This window comes from Lampetra fluviatilis, chromosome 19, assembly GCF_964198595.1.
Source record: "Lampetra fluviatilis chromosome 19, kcLamFluv1.1, whole genome shotgun sequence".
NCBI classification, from domain to species: domain Eukaryota; kingdom Metazoa; phylum Chordata; class Hyperoartia; order Petromyzontiformes; family Petromyzontidae; genus Lampetra; species Lampetra fluviatilis.
The window spans coordinates 11,559,683-11,581,946 of record NC_136293.1 but is presented as its reverse complement, the minus strand read 5'-3'; the positions used below and the strand labels follow the sequence as shown (position 1 = coordinate 11,581,946).

General features: G+C 49.0%; 1 protein-coding gene across 2 annotated transcripts in view; it reads left to right on the top strand.

Annotated features, from left to right (window-relative positions):
• CDX2 (caudal type homeobox 2) overlaps positions 1–21,752 on the top strand; it is a 28,761-nt gene extending 7,009 nt beyond the window's left edge. Inside the window, exons 2-3 of one of the 2 annotated variants that reach the window (XM_078865072.1) lie at positions 17,302–17,447; positions 21,189–21,752. In XM_078865072.1, coding sequence (XP_078721198.1) covers positions 17,302–17,447; positions 21,189–21,419 — 377 coding nt within the window. In that variant the 3' untranslated portion in view covers positions 21,420–21,752. Of the gene's footprint in view, positions 1–17,298; positions 17,448–21,188 lie in introns of both variants that reach the window. The other variant, XM_078865070.1, reaches the window with a different exon arrangement.
• Positions 21,753–22,264: the final 512 nt, after the last annotated feature.

The following is a 22,264-nucleotide window of genomic DNA, read 5'->3' as shown; positions in this document are numbered from 1 at the left end:
TCACGAATGTGCATGCACAATTTTTTTTTCCTTTGTCAAGGCGCCCTTCCTCCCCTAACCCAGCTTAAATATACGCTGCCAAGCTTGGTGGTGTTTCATTCAGACGTTGTCTTTCCGACAGACCTGTTCTTCACCTGAGGACGGCTGCTTGCGTTGTAGCCGAAACGTCGTGAGAATTGTATTTTATTATCTTTCATGTTATTATTTTATTATTTCCCTTCTACGTGACTTTACCGAAAGAACCAAGAAGATGCATGCTCAATGTTGCGTTGACGTTGAGACTTGCGCGGACGGCGCTGCCGGGATTCGGAGCTGGGTTCTGTCAAAGTCAGAGGCGTCGTCGCAATATCCGCTCGAGAAACATCTGAGCGCCGCTCTGGGGCAGAGCGGCTCGCTCGAAGTGACGACGGAGGAGGGAACGCGCACGCCCGACAGGGACGATGTCCATCGCAGAATATTGTAGCGATGAAAGCAACATCGATAGACGCGCTCGAATTGCGGCGCCTTCATCCAGCGGTGGAGTGAACATGGCTGCTGATGATGATGTTGCTGATGATGATGATGATGGTGTAATCTGTCACGTGTCGCGTGAGAGATGATGTCGAGTAGGCGGTGCTGCGGTCAGTGAGGTCGCGTCTGGGTACATTCTCGCTCTGATAATGCGATGGCGATTACAGATAAACGGATTTAAAAATTAACCTCGATATTAATGATTACTTGATTTTTTTTTCTTCTTCCATCCTCTGTTCGTTGACGACGATGCAAGTTTTGATTTTGATGACTGCGAGCTTTTCGTGACGCGTGCCTTGAATTAAACAGAGATAGCGGAGTGCTTATTACGCGACATTTACATTCCGTGCGTGCATTGCGAACGAAGCTCGTGCTACGTGGAGTGTTCACTCCAACTCATGCGCAGATGTATCGATTAATATCGATTATTTTGGCTCACCGTAGTTCTAATAGTTTCCAGCCCTTTGTCGATCAATCTCTGGATTAAAGCATCCCCACGCAGTGGGCGGTGATGGGGTTGTTTCACCATACGTCACCGTACCCCACCACGCTGGTGAGTAACAGTGAGTTAAAGGCAGCGGAGATCCTGGACCCGTTCAGATATCATTCGCTACTGATGTTGGCCGTGGTCGGGAATCGAACTCATTTCGTCCGGGAGCATAGCTCAGTTCGATACAACCACGCATCAAGCCTCGTGCATCACAACCGATGTTCGTTTCTCGATATGCAAATTGTATGCAAATCGCGCATTTTGCTGCTAATTTGCGGGAACAAAATATCACAAAACGAGACAGCGAACACTACGCAAGTGACGAACAGTACGAACGAGACGACGGAACGCACGTGTCTCGCGTGTGTAATTGTTTCACGCGACCGCTGCAGAAACTCGAGGTGCCAATTTCAGCACTCATGTTCACAAAACATATCGATTATTGGATTGAATGATGAACCGAATCGCGGCAAGTAAGAGCATCTCGCGTGGAAAGAATCATGATATGGTTCAGCATCTTCATCATCATCATTATTTTTCGATGTAAAGCTTTCGTGACTGCAGGGATTCATATTCTTGGTTCTTTCGGTAAAGTCACGTAGAAGGGAAATAAAAAATAAAAAATAATAAAATAAAATTCTCACGACGTTTCGGCCACAACGCAAGCAGCAGAGCTGTTTCTTCAGACGCTGTCTTTCCGACAGCTCTGTTTCTTCAGCTGAGGACAGCTGCTTGCGGTGTGGCCGAAACGTCGTGAGAATTTCATTTGACTATGTTTTATTTTTATCATTTTATTATTTCCCTTCTACGTGACTTTACCGAAAGAACCAAGAACATCGTCATTGTTGGCAGTGGCGATCAACCCGATGCTGGATGAACGCCTCCCCAGGCCGCCTCCATCTCTCGCGGCCCTGCGACCACATTGCACCCCATCACCCACGCACGCGAGCGAATTTCATTGCTCCATCTCCTCGGCGGCTTTTCGGTCACTTGCTCAATATATCCATCGCTTCGTGATGGTCGACTATCAAAGCAGCTGATTCGTTTAACCCCGAAACTAAAGCCATACTTCCCCGGAATCTCGCTCTTACCCCCCCCCCATCCCCTCGGCCCCCCGCGGTATTAACATCACAAGGCGCCCTATGACAGTCGAAGCGGCGAGTCAAAGAGCGAGACTCAAAGCGAGGAATAGGAACCGCTCACAATCAAAGGCGGACCGACCCTCCCGTCTACTGCATTCGGCCACGCCCCAACCACCCATCCCACCCATCCCACCACCAACCCCCAAACAATCGCCTTCCCCCCCACCCCTCCACGTCCCCCACATCCCTCCCCCCCCGCCGCCCGCCGCCGCGACAACAAAAGATTACAAGTGCGATTATTTACAATTACAAGCGACTCTTAAACAAGAGCCGGCGCCAAGGGTCGCTTCAAAGCGGCCACGCTGCCGAGCGCGATGCAGCGCCGAGACGCGCGTGGAGACCCCGAGGAGACGGGAGAGGTGGGAGGAGGAGGAGGAGGTGGTGGTGGTGGTGGGTGGGGGGCCCTCGGGTATAATGCACGGCCAGATGGGGAGGGAGGGAGGGGGGCAAGATATAAAACACGGCAGATGTGTGTGGGGAGGAGGAGGAGGGGGGGTCAGTGATGGTACACGGCAGATGGGGGAGGGAGGTTCGGTATAATGGTGCGTGGCACGTGGAGGGGCTTCGGCGATGATAGACGCCACGAGTTGGGGCTGAGTGTCGGTGTTGCGTCCTCTACTCTACGGAACCACTCGACTAGCGCGGTGGTGGTGATGGTGGTGAATTTTGATATTTCGTGAGATTTTTTTTGGGTGGGGGGTGGTGAATAAATCGAACCACTGTCTCGTTCATCAATAGTGGGGGGCGGGGTGGTGGGATGGATTATGTTTGTACGATGTTGAACTTCTTTCGCACCCTACGTAGCCAACCGCGCTATTCAGGCGACGCGGGTGAAGAACAACACCCTCGCCACAAAGAGCGTTTCTGAAGAAACGTTTCGGCGTTTTAGTTAAATTATTATGCCAATCATTGGCCCCAGGTCTCGGCTTTTGGGACCCTCTGCTCCGTTGTGGGTTGAGTGTTTGGCATGATGTGAGAAGTCACCGATTAGCACGGTTGGCTACTACGCACGACGCGAAAGAAGCTCAATATGCATCCAACATACACGCGCACCGGAGGAAAGCCACCACTCTCTCTTTCTCTCTCTCAAGAGACTCAAGAGAGAGAGAGAGGGGTAATGATGATGCTATACGCCTTCATCTATCTCCTGGCCACTTCACAACACCTGGGAAGTCCTGGTGGTCGCCCATCAAAACGCCACCCATGCTCAAGCCTGCTTAGCTGTTTTGAGATCTGACAAAAACAATCGGGCGCTTGCAGGGTGATGTTTGGCGTAGGCACCACGTGAATGGGCCTCGATCTGCCATTAAATATAAGCATCATTTCTAGATTGGAAGCTTTCGTGACTGCAAGGATTCATACTCTTAGTTCTTTCGGTAAAGTCACATAGGTAAAAAATGAAATTAAAATTATTTATTTTTATTAATTTTAATTTCATTTTTTACCTACGTGACTTTACCGAAAGAACTAAGAGTATAAGCATCATTACAAACCACGCGAATTGATTGCGAGCAATGAAACTAGAGTATACACGCGATCTGTGGCCCTGATCATCATCATCATCATCATCGTCACCCCGCCCGTGATCAATCCACGACCGGAGGGGCCTCCCCAAGCGGCGACGTACATTTTTGTCTTGAACTAATAAATCACAAACCGAATGGAATGCGGGGTGGTCGTTTCCTCTGCCGCCTCTCTTGCGGTGCCTTGCAGATCGCTGTGTGCGTGGCGATGGCTGAGACGACGGTGGTGGTGGTGGTGGTGATGACTCATTATCTGCATGGTCGTCACGGGAGAGTGTGAATCAGAGGACGGCTAGGAGAGTAAGACGAAACATCTTCTTGGTTCTTTCGGTAAAGTCACGTAGAAGGGAAATTATAAAACAATAAAAATAAAACATAATAAAATAATTCTCACGACGTTTCGGCCACAACGCAAGCAGCCGTCCTCAGGTGAAGAACAGGGCTGTCTCATTCGGACGCTGTCATTCCGACAGCCCTGTTCTTCACCTGAGGACGGCTGCTTGCGTTGTGGCCGAAACGTCGCGAGAATTATTTTATTATGTTTTATTTTTATTATTTTATTATTTCCCTTCTACGTGACTTTACCGAAAGAACCAAGAAGATGAAACCCTGCAGTCACGAAAGCTTTAAATCGATGATTTAAGACGAAACAGTTGATCGAACATGAATAATACTCGGTATCTTTCCTGGTTGTCGAAGACTCTCCGCTTGTGTTACGTCGTCAGCGAGGCTTTTGTCGGCTTTCTATCGGCTTGAGCGTCACGCCACACGGCAGGCAAATGTCTCGGGTCCCCCTGACGATGCAGGAGGACGTTACACGCAGTGTCGTTGTCTCGTGCGAGACTTGCAAGCAACGCAATTGCCGCCTGAGCCTGCACTGCGAGTCTAACTAATCGGCCACGTATTACAACAAAAGTTGCCTATTGTGTTGTTCTTTCTGTTATAGACACAGGCTCAACGATATTGGTCGCACGCTTTCAGCTTTCTAACCCTTGTAGAACATTAGAATGGAATTACTGGAGATCGTCCGAACAAGTCATACTTATTTTATTATTTGAAGGGTTTGCGTGCCCAATAGCGAACTATTCGTGTAAATATAAATGTGTCATAATGATAATTGTTTTTTTACCCTTTTATCTGGCAACAAAACGGACACCTTTTTTTTACAAGGAGTAATGTTTGCATAGACCACAATACCTGATGTCGTAATGCAAACAAAAAACATAACTCTGATAATGTATGCACTGTCCTTGAAGTTGATTGGTCCACACCCGAGACAGCTTTCCTTAGAGCCTAGTCTCACATTTTCTTCTGGAAAATGAGGTTCCAATGGTATAAATGTGTCGTTCAACCCGCCACCACCCAGCACAGCCAATTAGTAAGGTTTGTTCACGTGACAGACCTTACTTATTGGCTGTGTCGGATGGTGGCGGGTTTAACGACACTTTTATATTGACGCGATGTAACCCACAAAAAACCTCTATTATGGATCATATGATGTGTTCAACTCTTAGTGGAGCTATTCACATGACAAATCTCAACACTGGTCATCAGAAAATATGTTCGAAAATGTCGAAGGTATCGTCATTAGGTCTCATGGCGTGTAAAAGTGCAGTCTCCAACAACTATTAGTCCCCTCTACCTCTCTCAACTCTCTAACTGTGTGTTCTGATGAAGGGCTATTGCCTGAAACGTCACCTGTTATATGTAGATATCCCTTTTAAGGCAGTGTTGTTGACAAATGTGTTCATTTTTTTACATGTATAGTTTTAGATTAGCTGAACGCCGCGTTCTCAAACAGGGTTTAGCCAAGCGACCCGTTGTTTTGTGTGTGGGTCGCAAATGTGAGAGCATTTTGTGAGTGTTTTGTGAGTCATCTTCTTGGTTCTTTAGGTAAAGTCACGTAGAAGGGAAGTAATACAATAATAAAAATAAAACATAATAAAATAAAATAATTCTCACGACGTTTTGGCTACAACGCAAGCAGCCGTCTTCCGAAAGAACCAAGAAGATGAATCCCTGCAGTCGTCTTCCGAAAGAACCAAGAAGATGAATCCCTGCAGTCACGAAAGCTTTAAATCGAAATGTTTTGTGAGTGTTTTGTGACTGTAATCTGTGACAGTAATCTGTGATTGTGATCTGTGATCTGTGATCAGTGATCTGTGATCTGTGACTGTGATCTGTGATCTGTGATTGTGATCTGTGATCTGTGACTGTGATCTGTGATTGTAATCTGTGATCTGTGACTGTGATCTGTGACTGTGATCTGTGATTGTGATCTGTGATCTGTGACTGTGATCTGTGATTGTGATCTGTGATCTGTGATTGTGATCTGTGACTGTGATCTGTGACTATGATCTGTGACTGTGTTCTGTGACGGTGATCTGTGATCTGTGACAGTGATCTGTGTATGCCACTGCCCCCCACGAGGTGTGAAAGGGTCACGGCGGACATTCGCAGCTGGAAGTAGCAGCGCGCGTCGTCCTGTGTGTGGCCGGTAGTGCGTGTGTGCGTGTGTACATGTGTGTGTGTACATGTGTGTGTGTACATGTGTACATGTGTGTGTGTGTACATGTGTGTGTGTACATGTGTGTGTACGTGTGTGTGTACATTTGTGTGTGTGTACACGTGTGTGTGTACATGTGTGTACGTGTGTGTACGTGTGTGTGTGTACGTGTGTGTGTGTACATGTGTGTGTGTGTATGTATGTGTGTGTGCACGTGTGTGTCCGGTAGCGCGCTGCGCTACGAACCCCGGGCGAACCGAGTTTTATTCGCGCCCACGGCCCCCAGCACCAAATTATCTGCACCTGTGCTGGGCCTCCCCTAGATCGACTCGGCCTCAAATGAGTACCTGGTGCGGTGTGTAAACATCGCCACTGGGGATACAAAGGCAGCCGGGCTTGGTCCTGGCCACCCACCCCCTCGTGTGCCGTGCCGGCAACAACAGCACTTGCCCCAACAGTCTGTTACAGGCTACACGGGGGATCTTTGTCTTTGGGGAACGGTGGCGTAGCGGTTAGCGCTACGCTGCGCCACGAACCGGGTTCGATTCCCGCTCACGGCCAACACCCGTGACGATTATCTGAACCGGTCCTGGGCCTCCCCTAGATGGACTCGGCCTCAAATGAGTACCTGGTGCGGTGCGTAAAAAAAACATCGCCACTGGGGAGACAAAGGCGGCCGGGCGCGGTGCTGGCCACCCAACCCCCGTGCCGGCCTTTACAGGTGCTCGCTGACAGCACTTGTCCCCGAGCGTCAGCAAAGGCTATCGGGGGATCTTTGTCTTTGTGCGCGAGTACAGAGGAGTCAATGCGACGTTGATCTTCTGACTCATTGTCATGGAGAGAAGGTCGTGTTGCGTTGCTCTTCACACCATCCTCTCTCTCTCTGTCTCTCTCTCTCTGTCTCTCTCTCTCTCCCTGGGGCTTCTTGTGTTGCTGTTTAAAGGACGCCACAGAGCTGCTGCTGCTGCGTCCGGAGGCATGTCCGACGTTTCGCTCCACGCGCTTGAACGGTCCTAATGTAGTGGCGGCCGGAAAGAGAACAAAAATAAACGACATCTACGTTGATGTCAATTGCACAAGCAGGTGGTAAAGGTTGCTCCGGGAGGTACCGCTCCGTTACTGTACTGAACTTCTATGTCCCCGCGGGCTATGCTCCCCACCAATACCGACCCGCTCTGACCATCGTGGTGAAGTTTGATACAATAACCCATAATTTATTAGTGTTAAAAAAAATCAGGGAACCCATTGATATGGTTGCGGCTATGTTGTAGCACATGGGCCAACACGAACTCCACAGCACGCTGCGACGCATACTACACATCCATTGCTTTATGACAGTAGTCATTTTTTGGGTTTTCATTGCACCTATAAATAGAGCACAGACACGGAGATAGCGAGATAACGGACAAAGGCATGATAGATAGAGAGATAGCATCGGAGCATTGACCGGGGCGCCGCCTGCGCGAATTTACTGAACACAAAGGTCGAGCGACAGAGAGAAGCCGCTGCTGCTGCTGCTGCTTCTTCTGCGCCGTCGGCGATACGAGACGAAGCCGGTGGGGGGTGACGGCTTCGACCGCGCGCCTCTTGACGATGACTTCTTTGCCAGAAGAAGGAGGATACGTACGAAGAAAAGGCGAGAGCGAGTCGGTTGTAGTGGCGTGGGGTGGTGGTGGTAGATGTCTCACTCGACTAGGCACGCAAAGGGGTCGTGCGGTCGAACCCAGTTCCCGGACTATTGGCGATGTCCCGTGAAGGTTTATTTGGGAATTCGCGTGTCTCTCTCTCTCTTCCCGTGGTGGTCGCGTGGATTTTTCTCCGAGTTCCTCTCCGGGTTCGCCCCCTCCACCTCCGCCCGTCTTCACGGTTTAGAAACAACACGCGGCGTTACGATGATGTGGCTGCGACGATACATTGCCACGTGTGATGATGATTCCAGCCACGTCGGTGAGCTATCATCACGCGTGGCGAGGTCGCGTCTGTAAACGAGTCAATAGCTCAGCGGGCTTTACCTGGCAAATGCAATAGTTTGATGAAATATTTTAGTTTCACATCGTATACAGGGCTTACTTTCGTCCGGAACTTTCCGGGGCTGAGCTCCTGAAAATATTTCCTCGTCCATCAACCGCTGTCGTGGGGTGGGGGAGGGAAAGGGGAGTGGGTTATTAGGGCTTGAGTCAGAAAACATTCCACGGGAAATGTGCAGTATACCGTATTAGCCGTGCTGTGGTAGAGAGATCAGCTGTGAACCTGGCCACCTCTAAGTTCGACCACCGGCCACGGTTAACATCTGTGGCGAGTGATTTCTGAACGGGTCCTGGGAATCCGACCACATTTCCTGCTCTCCTCCTTCACCAAACCCGCACTGGCTGGCGCGGTGAAGCAGAGAAAGAAACACACTCGGTCTTGAATCCAGGAGAAGATTGACAAATGGCTGTACAGATAATTCCTGTAATAATATTGTACCGTACTACGATATCGATACACACCGGCGGTGTAACTATGGATCGAATTGATTAGGTATTGCCCTGTGAGCCTCATGGCTCACAGTGCTATACCTAATAAATTAAACTGAAATTTAAAACTGAATAATGTCTGAAGCATTACGATGTATGCATGCATCGGACTGCGTGCGTACGAATACTAATCTATAGATTCCTGCACTGTATATTGCATGTGGTGGATTCACGCGAAGCTGTCTAGCCTATCGCGCAATTGCAATGACAGCGATGAAGATGAACACATGGCTCAGAGAAGAAACGGAAATGACAGACACCCTAATTGCGTGGGAGAAGCAAGTTGACTTTGACAGGACACGTCATTGATAGGGCAATGATCGAGGGACGAGGCTGGTGCGAGGCAACGGCGGCCACGGAATAGGAACGCTTCGGAGATGAAGGGCATCGAAGGAGATGGAGCGATGAAATCAGCTCGAGTGAAGTGGCTCGGTGCGGATCCTTCGGTGGTGGAATTGCGAGAGTTGGCGGCAGCTTGGGAGTGGACTTCCACCAGGCAGTAGATTGACCGTGGATGATGGTGACGATGATTCAAATTGTTTCCGATCAGTTGCACTGCCTTCTCGGCTCGAGGCATAAGAATAAGAATTTACATTTGTAAGGAGCATTTCAACCGTAGACCCCAACGCGCTCCGCATGTGGAAAACCACTAAATAAACAGAACCTGCAGGGTTAACGGCCGCAACTGTTTGGGGTGTAAAGGTCAACTTAAAGAGGCGAGTTCTTTTTTTTCAAGACAGACTTTAATATATCTAACGACTGCGGTTGTCTGATTAGCAAAGGCAAAAAAAAGCGCTCCAAAGCTTGGCAGCTGCACTGGCGACATCGCGATCACCCCAGGACAACGAGCCTTGTCACGTGCGCACGTTGAACTTTGATTTAAAGCTTTCGTGACCGCAGGGATTCATATTCTTAGTTCTTACGTGACTTGACCGAAAGAACCAAGAATACGTTGAACTTCTTTCGCACAGTACGTAGGCCAACGGTGCTACGGCCGCATCGCTCTCTTGTAGAATCTTTGGGAGGTGAGCGAGGCAGAAGCCGGGTGTTGTCCTTCAAACGGGTGACCGCCAGGCCCTGCCAGGTGCCGTAGTAGGCACGGGGGGGGGGGCAGTTGGAGTGTCAGGTGGCTCCATCTTCCGGCTCCTCCGATGCCCTTCCCGCATGAAGCCACTCGTTAGCGGTGCTGCTCCAACTTCGCAATTGCAATGTCATTTCTGGAAGGCGGCGGGCGGGCGGGCGGGCAGGCGGGGTGGAGAATAACAGTCTTGAGAAAATTAGCGCGCTTAGACACGGGCCCAAGGACGATCCACTTGCGTACGACGAGGTGCCAGGAGCCGCTGTCGCGCGCGCGAGGCGATGAGTCCGACTCAACAGTCACGGAGAGCCGCGGTCGGATTTCACCCGGTAAAGAGCAGGCGCTGTTCTGTTGCATTACGACTTGCAAATATTTGCCCCCCGTCGCGTGCGACCCAATGAGCAAGTCACCAGGAATGTGCTCGATCTGGTCACATCTCCTGAGCAAACAAGATTGAGCCTGGGCAACCCCTGAATGTGTGACCGCACATGGGAACAGGTGTCAAAGGCTACGTGGCTGTGCTCCGTTCTTGCCAGCAGAGGGCACTACAGAAACATCTATTGAAGTATGTTATATGTCCCCCCCACCCCACCCCTCCACGTCAATGCTCCCCACCGTCGCCAAGCGGCACTGAACAGCGTGGTGAAGTATGGTCAAACAACCCAAATGAGCGGCGCTGTGCGGGGAAGCTCTCGTTCATCCAGCAGTGGATTGACAACAGGACTGTGCATGCACGTGCAGACATCGCTGTAAAGTGGGAAGCCACATGCCACTCACATAGCCAATCACTGTCCTACTTACACACCGACCTTACCACCTAACCACTCACCACACTAATCTACTAACCCAACCACCGCACCTCCGATTAGCACGGTTGGCACGTACTGTGCGAAAGAAGTTCAATATACATACCACACTAAACCGGCCAAACCACCGATCCAACGACCCAACTAATAACCCAACCACTTACTTAACAACTGACCCGTTCGCTTCTCTAGAAGTGCCTTCGCAACCACTAACTCGTCCACCAAACCCACTCACCGGCCGAACCGCTGACCCACCCATCCACCACCCATCTCCCCCACCCATTCACCCATCCCAGCCAAACCGGCACCATTCTACAGAAACCTCCTCCCCCGGCTCCCCCGATGTTCGTTGTCTGCCCGCTGCTTACTTCCACTGCCTCTTTTGTACTGAAATTCCACAGCCCGGCGCGAAACGCGAAGACGCTCTGAGTCATTCACGCCACGTGCACGCGCGAAACACACAACACACACACAACACACACACTCCACACAACACACACCACACACACAACAGACACCACACACACCACACACAACACACACACCACACACACAACAGACACCACACACACCACACACACACCACACACACCACACACAACACACACACCACACACACATACACCACACACACCACACACAACACACACACTCCACACACACACAACACACACACAACAGACACCACACACACCACACACAACACACACACCACACACACAACAGACACCACACACACCACACACACACACCACACACACACCACACACACCACACACACACAACACACACACACCACACACACATACACCACACACACCACACACACACAACACACACACGCCACACACACACAACACACACCACACACACACACACCACACACACCACACACACACAACACACACCACACACACACACCATACACACCACACACACATACAACACGCACACATACACCACACACACCACACACACACAACACACACACACCACACACACAACACATACATCGCTCGCTCTGCGAAACATGGTAATTCAATCACAGATATCCCCCGGTGAAATATAACCAGGGAGTAAATGACTTCACTCGCGGTAGGCTGGATTATCTCAATATCGCATTTGCAAAGCGTCTCTTACTCGTCCTTCTCGAATATAACCTCTGCGCTGGACGTCCAGAATCAGACTCTTCATTTAAACCGGAGGAATCCGATGAGCTATGAAGCTCTTTCTTGACCCGACGCGAACTGTCGTCAGCTCTGCGATGCACAACTCGTAACTACAGACACACAAGCCTCTGATATGGTATAGTTACATAGCATATTGAACTCGGCGTAAACAATAAACATTCCCTAAAGAAGGCGAGTTATACATTTGCTACCGGTGACAGTACACACTGGTATTATTTATTTTGAATTCAACTAACATATACACGTATTGACGTCTAAGTGCGTACTTTACATACGGAGTATCGTGAGCGAGCGACTCATGTCAATTATGACGGTGTTCTGGAAGAGCCCGAATGTTGCAATTTGGCATAAATATTGCCGAGAATTGAAGACGTAAAATCAATTAAAACTAAAAATGATGACGGACGCCTGTGTTGCGCCCGAAACGTCGTGATTTCTTTTCATTTCTACCCACGTGACTTTACCGAAAGAACCAAAGAGTATGGATCCCTGCAGTCACGAAAGCTTAAAATCAAGATAAAAAATGGTCAACTTTGGATCCCCCAAAGGACTGTTTCAGACATCACTCGCCACTGATGATGTTAGCCGTGCCTGGGAATCTAACTTAATTCGCCCAATCCGAATGCGCATTAAGTGCATGTTCAGAGCACAGCTAGTATAACACACGTGTATATATATACATAGCCGTGGCATCATATACGGCGCAGTACAGCCGTTTGCCAATCCACTGCTGGATGATGGTCTGCCCCGCGCCGTGTGGGCTATGGGGTCAACAGGTCAAAGTGATCTCCTGCTCACGTGAGCATTGATGCCGTTTCTCAGCTCTGAGCTCGTGCGAGAAACTGTGGCCTTCCCTACAGAGTATATTTCTACGAGGCTGGTACTAATTTTATCGACCCCCGCATTGATGATGGGCTGAGTAACCCCCACCCCGCCCGCCTCCCCCCAACCAGGATTTGAACTCTCCACCTACAGATTGGGAGCCTTTCGCTCTGCCGTTGACACACACCTGGCCAGGTCGACAAACATATCGTCAAATATTTGCGCGCGCGCGTGCGTGCGAGTATGATGATCACTGCGCCACCGCTCCCCCCCCGCCGCAGCCTCCGTTCTTATCGTCACTGCGCATCTCGGCACGTTCCGCACACCACCGTGGTGGGGGGGGGTGACGGGCTGGAGAGAGAGGAGAGAGACAGGGGGGGGGGAGCGATGTTACGCTCTCTAAAAGTGCCGAGGGCTCGGGAATATATGACCCAATTTGCCAATTACTGTGCAGTTGCCATTTATAGGTCCGTTAAGCGGCGCAACTCAACATGACGGAGAACATTTATATTAACACTCGTCCGTCGCGCGCAGTCGGGGTGTGTTGTTGTTCGTGGGGAGCGGTGGCGCAGCGGTTAGCGATTCACCCCCCTCGCTGTCATCCACCGGTGAAGATTATCTGAACCGGTACTGGGCGTCTCCTAGGCCGACTCGGCCTCAAATGAGTACCCCCTCATGTGCCATAGGCGCTGCTGCTCGCTAACAGCACTTGCCCCAACAGTCTGTTAAGGCTACACGGGAGATCTTTGAGCAAACAGACTTTGTGCCCATACACACACTGCTTGAATAACAACACGGTATATATGGCTGCACACAGATACATATACATACACAGTCAAATAGCCTCTTTGCCCAGGCTGGTATAACCTTGATACATTTCAAGAAGTGTGTTCACAATTCTTCGATACGAATGTTCTTCGTTGCTGGTTGTTTGAGTGATTGGGCGCCTGTCCTCAGCAACTGTTTTAACTCATCATCATCATCACCAGCCAAGATCAATAATAATCATCATCATCATCATCAGCCAAGATCAATCCTCATCATCATCAACCAAGATCAATCCAGCATTCTGTATACACCAACATTGAATATCTGTGCATGGCATGTGTATATATATTTCATCATTTAAATATTAAAGTCGTAGAGTACTGCATATGTGACTTACCTACCAGATACCATCATTTAAATACCGCAGCAATTTAATATCACGTTCGTCAGAGTTTAAGCAATGTTACGCGTTAAATTATACAGTATATGCATTTAAATGACAGTTTGTAAAGCATATATAACCAGCATATAAACAAGGTTTATAGTGCACTATATATAAAGCACAAGTATTCACGTAACCATTTAGATGGTATAATCACACTCATTTAACTATTACAGCACATTACATTGTAAGTATGAGCATTTATATAAAGGTGTTTCCAGCATATCCGTCAGCATTTTAATTCCCTTCTGTTTCATATCTATACCAGAATTTAAACAAGTTATAATTTTATATATGTTTTCATAAGATAATTTTATTGTCGGTTTGCATCGCATGCATGCACAGTGCATGTGCAAGACTTCACGCAACCCAGTGCTGGATGAATGGCCACCCCACGCCGTGCTGGTCGGGGTTTTATATTTGTGACGATGTTGGGTAAGAGGATCCCATCGATACAACCGCTTAAAACCGAGCGATTCATACTTTGGCGCTTGCATCGTGCGTGTGCTGGTTGCCACTTGGCAGACCTTGATCGTTACTGGTGAGGCAAGGCCATAGCATAGGCTGTCCACGGTGTAGACCGATCAGTTTCAAAGACAATGCATACATACATTTCGATTTAAAGCTTTCGTGACTGCAGGGATTCATCTTCTTGGTTCTTTCGGTAAAGTCACGTAGAAGGGAAGTAATAAAATAATAAAAATAAAACATAATAAAATAATTCTCACGACGTTTCGGCTACAACGCAAGCAGCCGTCTTCAGGTGAAGAATGAGACACTGCCAAGCTTGGAGCTTATATATAAGCTGGGTTGGAGGTGGAAGAAGAGCGCCTTAACAAAATAATGTGCATATCTTGATATGCGCATATCTTGATATGGACAAGCTTGGCAGTGTCTCATTCTTCACCTGAAGACGGCTGCTTGCGTTGTAGCCGAAACGTCGTGAGAATTATTTTATTATGTTTTATTTTTATTATTTTATTACTTCCCTTCTACGTGACTTTACCGAAAGAACCAAGACAATGCATACATATATTATCAAAGCATATGTGTGTGCATGTTTCACTACACGTATGTGTGGTTCGTGCAGTCTTGGTGCCTCGCAATGTGTGTGTCTATTTGGTGTTTTAATATCTCGACGCCTGTAATCTTGCCAGAAATTATAAAGTAGTTTTAATAGATATATATAACCAGTTGTATTGGTACATACAGCAGCATTTGAATAGCAGTTTGTGTAGGACATGTACCAGCGTGTTTTATATATATGAGTATTTAAATTAACAACTTGTGTGGTGTATATATATGTCAATTTATACAGACTATATAAGTTGTACAACATATGTACTAGCATTGAAATAACGGTGTGTATAGCATGCGAATAAAACACCCACCATAGTGTATGATAAATGTATGTATATATAGCAGCAATTAAGTAGCTGGCATTTCTATAACAATGTATACAGCATAGAATTCTAAAGCTGACAAGTACTTTTCACGACTAAAAATATTCTTATAAGCCACAACACTGCTTACGTGAATGAAAATATATTTAAGTTTAAATTTCAGTTACCAATTTTATAATTACAACTTTTCATTAGGACGATTCGATTACTGATCAATACAATATGTCGTTGGATACATTATGGACAAATATCACAATAATAATAATAATTTTCACGTGAAACATTATTACCGATTAATGGAAGCCCGGCGGTTGCTGTTTCAAGAGGAAAAAAAACACAAGCAGTAACATGTTAGATGCAAATAAGAGTAATTCTTTTGTGATCTATTAAATCACGTTTATTAATACAGGGAAATAAAGCCGGCCATCTGAGTTTGATTCCAAGGCATGGTGGTTCACATGCTTGTCGAGTAATTTCTCGCGGCCTTTAGCGTCACACTCCACGGGAGGCCAACTACTTGGTTCACTGATTCTGGGGACCGTCTCCTTTGTTCGTGTTCATCGCGAGACCTACATCCACGTGGGACTGTAAGCTGAGCCAGCCCTTGTCAGAATGACGGCGATGACCCGTCACGCGGTCATCTCTGCGGTCAACAAAATTGTAACTTTTATTCTTCTGAATGTTCGAGTTCGGCTCTATTTGTGGCAACATTTTATCGTTCAATCCCATCGGGAACATTGTTAGAATGCCCACCGGTCACCCGGTCAGCAGCGCCTATGCGTGTCACACATAAACGTTACGTGGGTAAGATTTGGTTACATTCAGGGCTTCAACTCAGCCGGGTGGGATCGGGTCACTGACCCTGGAAAAAATGCCCTCACCCCGGCACGCCGCAAGCAGTAAACATCTCGCTATGACTGCGGCTTCCAGTCACGTGCAACAGAGTCCATAGTCTACCAGCGACTCGGAATATATTTGGTGAGAATTTCAATCCATCACGTCGAGGAAACGCAACGCGTCTTGTTCTCTGTCAAGTTAGTATCGACACAACTGAGTGACCGTGTGTGTATTGTATCGGTCGTTCACGTGACGCAAGTTCACCACAGTTGTTCGACGTAGCAGCTGCCTCTGTGTTGGAATAGCGAACTTCACACACGCGCGCGCACAAAGACGAAATAAAAGTCCCCTCTGTAGCCTACGTAGACTGTTGGGGTAAATCGCTGTTTGCGAGCACCTATTGAGGCGTGGACGGCCCACACCCAGGCAGCCTCTGCTTCCCCAGTGTTGATGTTTACACACATCAAGGCCGAGTCGACCTAGAGGAGGCCCAGCACCGGATCCGATATCGCTCGTCCACTGATGTTAGTCATGGGCGGGAATCGAACCCAGGTGGCTGCCTTTGCAGCGCAGCGCGGATGACACTTGTTGGAACGTCGACCTGGATGTAGCGCACACAGACGGCACACTCTCGACAAATGCACAGCACCTAACCGCAGCTCTCGTAATTCCAACACAGAAACAACGGCCGCATTATACACCACACAGACACTGCCACAAGCCTCACACATGGCAGATTACACTCATATCACGAGCAACTCATGCCGGTATGAACACACACACAGAGCACCATCAACGCGAACACACGCCCTGTAAACACACGTCCGTAGAGTGAACAACGTCTCACACGCATACAAATACAAAGATCCCCCGTATAGCCTTAACAGACTGTAAGGGCAAGTGCTGTTAGCGAGCACCTATGAAGGCCGGAATTGTCTACGAGGGGGTGGGTGGCCAGCATCACGCCCGACCGCCTTTGTCTCCCCAGTGTCGATGTTTACACATCGCATCAGGTGCTCATTTGAGGCTGAGTCGACCTAGGGGAGGCCCAGGACCGGTTCAGATAATCGTCACTGGGTGTTAGCCGTGAGCAGGAATCGAACCCGGGTCGCCACGTTCATAGCGCAGCGCGCTAACCGCTACACTACCGCTCCCCACACACACACACACGCGCGCACATACACACACACATGCCTCCCCTCCCCTGCCCGCCCGCGTGGCGCGTGACCCGGTGCGCGTGTCCCCGTGTGTGTCGCGCGCCCCAGCAGGGAAGACCCGCACCAAGGACAAGTACCGTGCCGTATACTCGGACCACCAGCGCTTCGAGCTGGAGAAGGAGTTCCACTTCAACCGCTACATTAACATCCGCCGCAAGGCCGAGATCGCCGCCTCGCTGGGGCTCACCGAGCGCCAGGTAATTCGTAACGAACGCCCGCCGCGGTGGCTAGGAGATGTTAACTACCTCTCCTGGTATACAGGAGGGCCGTGGGTTCGATCCCGACACTGACGCCTGCTGCTGTATATTTGGAGTTTGCGTGTCTCTCTTCCCGTGGTCACGTGGATTTTTCTCCAGGTCCTCCGGTTTTTTCCCTCCACATTTAGAAACGACGTCACGCGTTTAGGGCATCCTAGCTGCTGCTGTACATTTCCACGCGATGAGCCACTTTCTTGGGCCATCGTTTGTGGCTAGGTGGCTTCTGGTAAAATAAAAAAATAGTTTAATATATACACAGCAGGACGGGAACTCGTGTAGGGGCAGTGGCAATGGTGGAGCCAGGATTTTCAGGTAGGGGGGGGGCAACCCCTCCAGCAATGAAAAATGATAGAGGAGTTGTTAGTAAGTAAGGACCAGTTGGGTCGAGGCTCAAAAGAAAGCCGTCCCTTGGTGTGGACCAATCAGTTTCAAGGACAATGCATATATTATCATCATGTGTTTTTTTGTTTGCATTTGACTGCAGGTATTGTGGTTAATGCAGACATGAATCCTTGTAAAAGGTTTCAGGTTTGTTGCCAGAAAAAAATGGAAAAACCCTATTATTATATTTTGGTACTGGCAAAGGAGGTCCAATGATATAGATGCTCACCCCGAGCCCTCATTACTTTGACAGTGCATTGTATTTGAGCTGTACGCCTTTTGGCGTCCTCTGGTCGAGCACCAATTGGGTCGAGGCTCAAAAGAAAGCCGTCCCTTGGTGTGGACCATTCAGTTTCAAGGACAATGCATATATTATCATAGTGTGTTTTTTTGTTTGCATTTGACTGCAGGTATTGTGGTTAATGCAGACGTGAATCCTTGTAAAAAGGTTTCAGTTTTGTTGCTAGAAAAAAGGGGAAAACCCCTAGATTTGAAGCTATCGTGACTGCAAGGATTAATATTCTTAGTTTTTTCGGTAAAGTCACGTAGGTAACTTTATAGCACGATAGCTGTATCTTACTTGATACAGCTATCGTGCTGTGACGGTTCCACCTGAAGACGGAAGCTTGTGTTGCCTCCGAAACGTCGTGATCTTTATTTTATTTTTATTTTACTTTCATTAATTTAAATTTAAATTTTTTACCTACGTGACTTTAGCGAAAAAACTAAGAATATGGGGAAACCCCTATTTTTATTATACTCCCCACCTCTTCCAGCGCGTCTCCCCGACGTGGCCGAGTAGACCAAAACCGCCGTCTGGAAGGGGGCTGTCTCGAGCTCCCTCTGGCGGAGGCCCTTCCACCAGCAGTGACGTGAGCGAGACATTGCAGGGCTGCGTCTTGTCCCTTTCCTTCACCGATAAACCATCATACATCTTCTTGGTTCTGTCGGTAAAGTCACGTAGAAGGGAAATAATCAAATAATAAAAATAAAACATAATAAAATAATTCTCACGACGTTTCGGCCACAACGCAAGCAGCCGTCCTCAGGTGAAGAACAGGTATGTCGGAAAGACAGCGTCTGAAACGTCGTGAGAATTATTTTATTATGTTTTATTTTTATTATTTTATTATTTCCCTTCTACGAGACTTTACCGAAAGAACCAAGAAGATGAATCCCTGCAGTCACGAAAGCTTTAAATCGAAATTAAACCACCATACGTTGCATACGTTGAACTTCTTTCGCACCGTACGAAGCCGACCACGCTAATCGGAGGTGCGCGGGGTGGGGTCGGGGAGGAGGACAACAAACTAAACACAAAATGCAGTTTTAAAGAAATTAATTTTCAATGTAGATGATTTAAAAGTGCATCGCTCCAGTGGCTTCCGAATATTGACCCACGTGCCGGCACGCTTCCAGCGGCCCAATCGTGTGGGTGAGGGCGTCTCCGAATGCTCACGCCTGCTCAGAGACGTTGCAACGAGCATTGATTTGCCACTCTGCTGCTCTGCCTTTGTCCTCGATGTCGATGTTGTTGTTGTTGTTCCTTTGTGTTCAGTGTGATCTCACCTCGCAGGTTGTACCTCCCGTGGCACGGATTAAAACGTGCCCGCCGTCACGCTCGCCCCGCCCGACTCCCACGTGTCGCTCGACTCCCGTTATGGTTAATCTTTACACAATTAAGCTATTGTCAGCCGCGATACCAAAAACGCATTGGCCGCATGATTTATCCCATTCGAGGGCACAACAGGCCACGGGGCGTCTCTGTTTTTTTTATTACTGCGGCTCTCTCCCGTTGGGAGAAATTAACACTGGCGCGCCTGTGTGTGTACATATATATGTGTGTGTGTGTGTACATATATGTGTGTGTGTGTGTGCACACTGGCAGATCCATTTATAGATGCCCCACTAAAACAATAGGCAGGTATTTATAGGGAAGAACATTCGTTGTTTTCTCATCGTATAAGCCTCGGCATCCATCAGCGCTTTCCCGTCAATCCGTGGCAAAGCCTGTCCGCTGGGACGCAGGCCACGGCACGGACACCCTCCAGGGTGGCATCATCGCGAACGTGACCGGGGAACGTCAGCTCCACGGATACAATGCGAAACAGATGCCTTGCAAAACACCGCGTTGACTGTAGGGGTCTGCGTGTGCGTGCTCTATCATCTGTGGATTGTAGCCTCGGTAACCTGGGGGAGAGGTTGGGGGGGGGACCAGTGGTGTTGATTTGGCGGGGGGGTGGGTGGGCATACCCAACAAGTTCAGAGACCACTGCTCTAAGCGTCTGCACACCGATCTCAAGCCACGTGAATGATCGTTGCACGCTTCGTCCGACGCAGCCGACAACCATCCCATGATGCGTAAATGTGAGGTTTTCGACAGCACCTGTTGAATGGATTGGAAAACCTTTGGAAGCCAGTGGGGTATCTATAGATGACTCGTCAATGGCATGTGTCACGTAGCCCAGTGTACACATGTGCTTAGGTTTTAATTGTCGTCAGCCATACGTTCTCACTGCTGGCTGGCAACACTGCACAGCGATCGACAAATGAAAAGGCACTCCCTGGATGAAGCGATCACGGTCGCGTTCGAAGGCAGTGGGAAGGAGGAGCGCCGTTACTCGATTGGCTAGGAGGGTAAAGTTAGGGATGATGGTCAGAGGGAGAGCGAGTGCTAATAATGGTTGGGTGGATATTTGGTTCGGATTAACATCACAGGGAGGGCTCGTACTAGCGACCGGTTTGGTTATGTGTTAGGAGTAAAGTGATGGTCGTTGGTTGGGTTAGTTATAATGGCTACTTAGCTAATTGGTTAAGGGGTAGTGATAATATTAGTGGCTGGCTGACTGGTCAATTAATGTTCGGGTCATTGATCAGCCTGTATATTTGGAGTGTGAATGTTCTCCCCATGGTCGTGTGGATTTTTCATTTAGAAACATACCTTTCGAGTATTTAGCTGCTATACATTTCCACACGATGAGCCACTTTGTTGAGCTATCATTTGTGGCGAGGTCGCTTCTGAAAAATAGCTATACAGCTCAGCGGGCCTTACCTGCTCAAATAAAAATAGCTTTCGTTTAGTGTTTGGGTCATTGGTATGGCGAGTACAAGCGGCCGGTTGACTGGCCAATTATGATTCGTGCCATCATTTGACTGAGTTGTTTGCTCCATTCCAAAACTGCAAGCCCCTCAAGCCCTTTGTCACAATATCGGATTTCGAAGCGTTCCGGCTGCTCCCCGTTCCCGGTATCCACAGCACCGCTCACCTATCTCGCCGTTCTCCCTGTCGCACACGCGCAGGTCAAAATCTGGTTCCAGAACCGAAGGGCGAAGGAGAGGAAGTTGATCAAGAAGCAGCTGCAGCAGCAGCAACATCAACAGCAGCAGCAGCACCAGCAGCAGCAGCAGTCGGTGATCCAAACGGCGATCGTGACGGGTCACGATGGCACGCTGCACGATCCCGATTCTCTGGTGTCCGTGCCGGGCATGAACGACGTGCACGTGGTCAACATCGAGACGGTGCAGCGATAACAACGCGGACGCACCACTCCCGCCCGCTCGCTCGCTCTAAATATATAAACGCACGCAAAGAATCTCCGCGACAGCGGCAGCAAAGACGCTGTACCACACGCACGCACGCGCGCGCACAAGGCGGCGACGGGAAGAGAATCGAACTACCTGGGAAGGCGCCCAGCGCGGCGTACGGATCACGCGAGTCAGTCACCCCCGTTGGCGAGGTACAGACACAAGCAGGTGATGGACGGCTCCAGACGACTCCTCTGGTCGTGTGAGAGAATCACTGCCAGGGCCAAGTGGCGGCTCCTCGTGTGTGTGTGTGTGTGTTTTGGTGCACCTCCCAGGAAATTTAACAAAAATAAATGGGGGGTGGGGGAGGGGGGATTTGGATGGGGGGGGGGCCTGTGGAGGGGGGGGGGGCACCACGCAACTGCCGAGAAGAGAAAGAGAGCTGCTGCTGCTATGGGTAAGGCGTTGGGGAGTTTGCAAACTCTGCTCGCCACCACCGGCAGATGGAGAAGATGGGACGACTGCAACGAGAATTGCGAGGGGTTTCACTCCGCCCTCTCCCAGCCACACGTCGATTTGCACGCGGTCTCATCGATGAAGATCTGATTTAAAACAAAACAAAAAAAATTGTGACTTCATGCATTTCCTTTGACGAAGAGCGTTGTAAATGTATAGCTGCGTGTGTGTGTTTTAATGCTTGTTTGTTTGGTTTGTTCTGCTCGTTTTTGAGAGCACGTGGTTTGGTTAATCATAGCAAATAACGGAATAGAGCTCTTCTTATCTGCTGTAACGTGACGGGGGTGGGGAGGGGGGGGGGGTGAACATCGCGGATCCTATTATGCGCGAACATA